This window comes from Mastacembelus armatus, chromosome 14, assembly GCF_900324485.2.
Source record: "Mastacembelus armatus chromosome 14, fMasArm1.2, whole genome shotgun sequence".
NCBI classification, from domain to species: domain Eukaryota; kingdom Metazoa; phylum Chordata; class Actinopteri; order Synbranchiformes; family Mastacembelidae; genus Mastacembelus; species Mastacembelus armatus.
This window is the reverse complement of record NC_046646.1, coordinates 21,074,397-21,081,643: the sequence shown is the minus strand read 5'-3', so window position 1 is coordinate 21,081,643 and position 7,247 is coordinate 21,074,397. Positions and strand designations below refer to the sequence as shown.

The following is a 7,247-nucleotide window of genomic DNA, read 5'->3' as shown; positions in this document are numbered from 1 at the left end:
GTGCCACATCCATTCAGAATCACAGTCTGTTTTTAGCCACATACAATGTTAAACAGAGCAACCCAAACACTGATGGTGTATAGTACTCACTAGTCCTAACACGTCTGTACAAAGAACAAAATAAGGGTTCATACTTGAATGTACCACAAGGTGTATGGTATACCAAACTTAACTCTTGCATAACTCCTCAATATATTTATTAAAAACATAAGAGCAGCTAAGACAAATTTATAGCTTATAACAAAACAACACAAAAAGTCAGACAGTAGAAGCTGCTGATAATTTATATAAACCTGGGGCTACAGGACTTCTACCTAGCAATTTCAATCCAATATAAATGTTAAATGTTTTTCAGGAACATACTTGTCTTTCTTTAAGGTCCCATTGCTTCTGTGATAATTACAGCAATGCAAATATGTAACACTGCAGCTAAAGAAAGTTCACACTATAGCATACCATCGTTCTGTTAACTATTGCTTTTTTTCTTTTTTTTATAAATCACCACCTACTTAACATTGGACTGCACTGTTCCAGTTAATGTGGTAATGAGTATGTATATTTTACTAGGCTGCCAAACCAACCACATTCCTTTAAAATTAATATATGACTGATTACAAGGTTAACGATAATCATTTTAAAAAAACTTCCTCTCAAAGAATTGCTCTCTCAAATACATAACTTTATTTTCTAGGAAAAATTAATTTCATTAATTTATGAGCAATTCATTGGACAACATTTGGATTTACAGAGAGGCGGCAGCACTGCTAGTGTCCTGATGACTGCAGGAGTTGGGTGAGAGGCTGCACCCTCAGTAGGCCAAGAAGCAAAGCAACGCTAAGCAGAGCTATGCAAACAGAGACAGGGCTAAGCTCTAGTGTCTCAGCGGACTGGTCAGAAGCAGTAATTCTCCAGGTCAAAGAGGCTGCAGGGCCTGTGACAACACTCTTCCACAATGCCTCGCTTCACTACTATCTCCATCTGCTCCTGCTCGGTGACCTTGTTCTCGTCGCCCACTGATGCTGCTCTGGCTGCCATTGGATGTAGAAAACCTGACAGACAGTTAAGGGTGAAAGTCATCATGCTGGGTTAAAGTTACCACACACAAAGCTTGAAGTGACTGAACTGAGGCTGTGGGGTCATGAGATTAACTCCTCTCAAACATGATTGTCTGCATTGTTCCTCAGTTCATGATCAATAAAGACAGAAGTTAAGCTAATAGGCAAATATGTTTGGGAAGAACTCCCATATTGCTACCATCTTACCTACATGCCCCTAAAACATTGGGACCATACTACTATAAAATATATTGTTTTGAGCTGTTGAGTGTTTTGTGGTTGGGAGTCTCACGCTGCACAGGGCTGTTGTCTCCCCTGGGCATGTAGAGAAAACCCCTCTCCCCACAGACCAGGTGAAGGGCATTGACCAGGTGAGGGCCACATATGTGCTGAGAGGCAATGGCTTGGGAGACCGGGCACGACATGACCAGTAAGACCAGCAGCGAGACAGTGTGAAGCCACAGTGCCGCCATAATGGAGAAGAGCTGCACACACAAATGTGTTTCCATGAGGAAGTAGAAGCTAGAAAACACATGTACATCCAAACCAGTAAAAGACAGAGAAAGAGGTGGTGAATATAAAGAGAAAGAAGGAGTGGAAGAGGGGATTACAGCTCACCTACAGGGTTGGAGGTGGAGGAGATGGATGAGGTTTGATGAAGCAGTGTTGGGGCTGCAGAGAGCTGGATGGTGTGATGCAGAATTAAGGGGCCCCATTCTTCATTAATACTCCCACCCTTACCTGGACACGCCCTCAGTACGTGCGTGTAGTCACATGAACTAGTGTCAAAGTTGCCAGTCAGCAGACATTATGTGGCTATTTAGTTCTAACCGACTGGTTTGCCGGAAACTTTGCAGCACTTAGTAAAACAAACCGAGCTAATGAGCCAACATGATTTGATCACCTCTTTCTGAGAAATACAGATCACCTCCCAGCCTTCTGTTTTTCCTGCTGAGCAGCCACCCACTGATTACTGTGTTTTATTCCAAACATAAAAGTTTTACAGGACAAGCACTTGTATTTACAAGCATTGATGTGTGGTCCAATGCTCCAAACAACCAGCAACTTTATCACAATTTCATTTTTTATCTTTTTTTTTTTTGTTTGTTTCTGGGATTGGCATCTGATTCAGGGAGGTAAACACTCCCTGAATCAGACTGACAATCAGATTGTCCCAGTTAGCATTCCTTAAATGCTTCTTCTCTTGTTTCATACATGACAGAGCAGGTGTGCTCAGCAGTCAGCCTCAGGGAGACACTTGCTGAACCATTTCCTCATTTTAGAAATTAAATCATCAAATTATAAACGAACTCGTCATATAAATAATGTCTGGAAATACATTAAATTCACTGACCACAAAACACGACACCCATATGTGGTTTTTGTTTTTTTTAAAACAGCTCATTCTAAAACCACAGACATTAAAATGGTGCTACAACAGCTCTTCCTCTTCCCTGAAAGGTTTTGTCCCAGACTTTGTGAAATTGGCTGCAGGCATGTGCTCCCGGTCAGCCACAAGAGCATTAGTGAGGATGGGTACTGACATGAATTCAAGCTGTTACACTCCCAACTAGGAAAATTGTTTTTTCGTGTTTTTTGTGCTTGGGGTAATGGCGCTGGCTGAGACTGCCAAACTCCAAGTTGGAAGGGGTATCCATGTAAAGCTTGCCTGCCACAGAGGTAAACAATAAACCTCTCTGCAACTCTTTGCAATCAAACTCGGGCTGTATCAATGTTGAGACATGCTGCATTGGCTTCTTTGTTTCTGTGGTAACTTTGTACTTTCCATAATTGTTGCAGTTATTAAGTATAAATATGACAGAAATGCTAATACAAGCTTTAAATGTTTCAATTTCAGGGTCTGAAGTTTCTACTTCTGCAAAAGCAGTAATGTAGCAGCTTTTGAAACTAGTGCCAAAATCAACATATTGGATATAAGCTAAATAGAGATGTATAGATATATATCAGTTGCTAGCTGATGTGCAGTTTGTTGCAGTGAATTGTGATGAACAGAAGGAAGGGATGTTGCTTCGTAGCTGGTTGAAACATGCACTACAACATATAGCAGACACATTTTGGTTCACTACAGGCATATGAACTGTTCTCTTTATTCATCATAGTGTACACGTCATCATGGGAGGGCCATAGGGGTTTTTCTGCCATTGTTTGTTACTACCATCTCCAAGGACCCTAGATCAATCCAAGTGGCTGTGCTGATGCAGCAGCATGAATCATGACACTTACATTTTAACTGACACACATCCTAAGCTAGACACACACTGCTGAAACAATTACAAGGTGGCAATACTTTGAATGTACTGTTTGTATTTGCTCATTATACACATCTTACTTTCCAGAACCCCTGTGTAAAGGTCTCTGCTCCTACTGGCTCTTTAACTGACACTGTTTCTTCCTTTGTTAATATGCATTAGGACTTTTATGTGCAATGCTTCTGGTCCCTTAGCAAGTACAGCCCGCCTGCCACCTCATTTTTGTGAGGTATTCCAGCTTGCAGTCCATGTAGAGTTCCTATCTCTAGCAGAATGACTGCATCAGATCAGTGTAAATTCCTTGGGATTTTAAAGGCTTTCCAGTATTATCTCTTTTTTTTCTTACTGATCCTCTTTGTTGCTCACCTGGAGGGCCTTGATATTGTGGAAACTACTAGAGAGTTAAAAAAAAAAAAAAAAAAAAAAGGTAAGTAACATGTTTCCAGCCAGATCAAGCTTTAAAAACTGCAAGCAGAGTACAGTGCATTAACCATTCAACAGGAGCCCAGTCAGTGAGAGGGTTTCTGGTGAGAGTTCACAGGAAACAAAAATCTAAAAATGGTTCATTGTTGGAGGCTGCATGATCAGAAAGTGGTTGAAACAAACATTTTTTTATCATATTATTTTGTTGCTACAAATTTTGAAGCAAACTTTTTTTTTTTTTTTTTTAATTAACTAAACAGTTACATTGTCAAGAATAGTAGATTATCATTCACATGCCCTTCCCATTCTGATGAACTGACATTACATTGACATTACAGTAGGCCAGCATGGCAGGTTTTGTGGAGTCAAAAGGACACCGGAATTAAAAACACGTTGACTCAAACAAATATGGGAATGTCCAAAGGCTGCACTAATTGAGCCCAAACTGGCTTAACACACTCACAACTGCATCATCACTCAGTTGGAAGGAAGACAGTTTGATTTATTCAATCAGCTCCACCGACATTTAAACAGGATTGGTTAAAGTCTAAAACAATACACAAAACAGATTTTAATTATTACATTTTGTAAATTGTAGATAAACTGCACTTGTATGCTGCCGGTCTCCCTTATCAGATAAAGCAGACACTAATGGTGAAGAACCTGCAAGACTGCACTGACATTACAAGGCACACATTCCCTACCAGTCATTGTGTGCTCTAACTTATATGGGCTATTTATGATCAATGCTCAGCCACAGCGCTCCTGCAGTGACATGAAGGTTAAATTGCTTTGTCGGTTTGGACCACATAAAGCCACCAGCATAACCAACTTCTCCATTAAAAATAAAACAAAAAGTGAAAGTTCAACACATTAGCCTGAGACAATGTTGTTCTCAACAAATCCTACTCTCCCGTTTCTAGTGTGTGATGGATTCTAAAGTGTAGCGATAAGAACAAAGGCACATAGTAATGGACTTATTATCTCAACTGTATAACTTTGTCTTTTAGCCCATCGCATCAAGTGTGTGTACATGTGAGGAAGACACAATAGGCGCTTAGTGAGATAACAGGGGGTGGAACATCTTTACTTTCCTCTATACAACTAAGATGGGATGTAAAAACATTATTTCAAGGACTCCAACATAGATATGAACTTTCTTTCTTTCTTTCTTTCTTGTGTGCTCTCTGCTTTGAACTTCTGCCATCAAGATGCACTAGACGACTGTCCTGCAGCTTAGTCACCTGTGTCTGTAATTACTCTCTAACACATTATGGATGACTTCAGATTTCCAAAAAACAATCCATCAAGCAACAAAAAGAAATAAATCCTACTAATCACAGCTGTAATATTACATGTATCTAACATCAAGGTTTGTTGGTTGGCTATATAATTTGTATTTCATATGCTTTTCTCCTTTTTAATAACGATTAATTTTCTAGGATTCTTTAATACACCAGGTGTAAATGTCAATCTTATAATTTTAAACAAAGTGTCTTAATTAAATTAAATTATTGTACCTTAGAACTTTTTAATCCTGTTTAAATTATATGGGGTGTGAAACAGAACTAGAGGAAAGGAAAAAAGGGGTGGGAAGAAAGCTTCAGGAGCATTATTATTTTACAGACAGCTAAGATGCTCTCAGCACTTAGTGCTAACCTTTCCATGATTAGTTTAAAAGCACAATATATCCAATCTGATTCACTGGACTTGCATTTCAGTTTTAGAAATACATAAAGGACATTTTACTTTCATCAGCTACAAACTAGTTGCTAACTTTTATGTGAGCTGCTCCCAGATCTGCTGTCTGTTTGGTTAGTGCTTTACCATGAGTTCTTGAGCTAGCAAAGCTGGAAAACGTTCTGCATGACATTTCAGGAAATTAGCAAGAATTTGTCCAAAGCAGTGAATGTTCCAGCAGCAGGGGTTCACTGATTTCATCATGATTACAGAGAAATTAGATGCATCTTAGATGGAGTGAGCCTCTGATTACAGAGCCGAGAATAACAGCTTTAGCTTCTTTCTGATAATCTTGTCTAGTCTCTGCTTTGTTAAAATAAAGCCTGAAGATTTTTTGTTGTCAATGTTTGGGTTGACATTGTAATGCCATCTATCAAACAACACCAACATATACACAGCATCTCTCTCCAAAAACCAAGTACACAAAAAAAGTACTGTAATTATGGTATTGTTGTGCTGATTAACATGATTGTACCAGAAATCCAGGAAGTATATACAGTTCTAATTTAGAACAGTCTTCATTTTTAGTGCAGTGTTGAGTATTACTGCTGCAATACACAGCTCCCTTAAGTCATTTTGATTCCAAATTGATACATGCAGTAATGGTGCACTCATTCAGGAACACAATGTTCTCTCCATGAGAGTTTTTTTTTTTGCAGAACTGCTCAAATAAGAACATCCATCTAAACACCCCCAATAAACACACAGCCACACAAACACATGCAAACAAACGTCAAAGCCAAATGTCTGACATCCACTACAAAAACCAAAGAGCAGCTCCAAAATGGACTGAATTGGCAGCTGCTATGAATAATGCACAGACCTGAAATCAGGTGAGGATAGATTTAAATGTATTACTTGTCACAAAGCAATTTGATGCAATCACTTTCTCTAAACTAGACAACTGCACAGAAGCATGTGCAGCCTTGTAGGCAGGTGTCTGAACAATTATGAGACATTACATGAAAATGAGAACATGAAGCAGCCAATAAATTGCACAAAGCACAACCTCGATATCAGCGATACTAAACATTTGTAGTGTGTGAAAAACAAAAGTAACATGAACATTACTGCCAATTGCAAATTATGGGTAGGAACAAAATGGCTTTCCACTTCAAGTGACCTCAAATCAAATCTCCTGAGGTGACTGATTGAACAGCTCTAAAAGTATGCACACTAGTCACCTTTGGGATTTTGAAGGAGTACAAGAAGTATATAAATCATAATAGTAATAAGAACAAGGCAACGGAGAAATAAATGAAATAATTAGATTGCTTTCATGCACAACATTGCTCACAAGCAGGAATCTCATTAAACTGTCCAATCATATTAGAAAAATATGTCTTTTTAGGAATCAGATAACATAGTCATGTCAAACTAAAGCTATTAATTAGAAACAGGCTGTCAAACTGCTGAATAAGCTGGTTTAAACTCAAGCAGTGTGCGATAAATCTTTGCTTTGGAATGCTTTTGTGCCAACAAATGTTAGGATGAATTCGTCCTTGCACTGGGAGAAGAAAAGTTAATTAGACTTTCTGTACTAAAAAAAACAACAAAAAAAAAAAACACAGTTTCCTCAAAGCAGAGTGAAGAGCTTCATATACAGGTATGTACACACGTCTCTTATCAGTGTACTATGTCTTAATGTCCATGCTACAGACCGTTTCAACAAGCAGTGATTTTTTTTCCCCCTATTAGCCAGGAAAGTACAAATAGATACATCCACAGACTTGTATGGAAGTTTTAAAAAAGGGAACTC

At 38.7% G+C, this 7,247-nt stretch overlaps 1 protein-coding gene across 2 annotated transcripts; it reads right to left on the bottom strand.

Annotated features, from left to right (window-relative positions):
- Nucleotides 1-658: 658 nt before the first annotated feature.
- Nucleotides 659-1,775, bottom strand: LOC113143194 (insulin-like). Of its 2 annotated transcripts, none has more exons than XM_026328687.1 (3): nt 1,674-1,775; nt 1,348-1,540; nt 659-1,049 (listed from the first exon to the last, which is right to left on the bottom strand). In XM_026328687.1, the coding sequence occupies exons 2-3, from the start codon at nt 1,526-1,528 to the stop codon at nt 892-894; spliced, it is 339 nt and encodes a 112-aa protein (XP_026184472.1). In that variant the 5' UTR covers nt 1,529-1,540; nt 1,674-1,775; the 3' UTR covers nt 659-891. The 2 variants fall into 2 exon arrangements, with proteins under 2 accessions (XP_026184472.1, XP_026184473.1); XM_026328688.1 differs by having other exon boundaries at nt 1,678-1,756.
- Between the last annotated feature and the right edge of the window lie 5,472 nt (nt 1,776-7,247).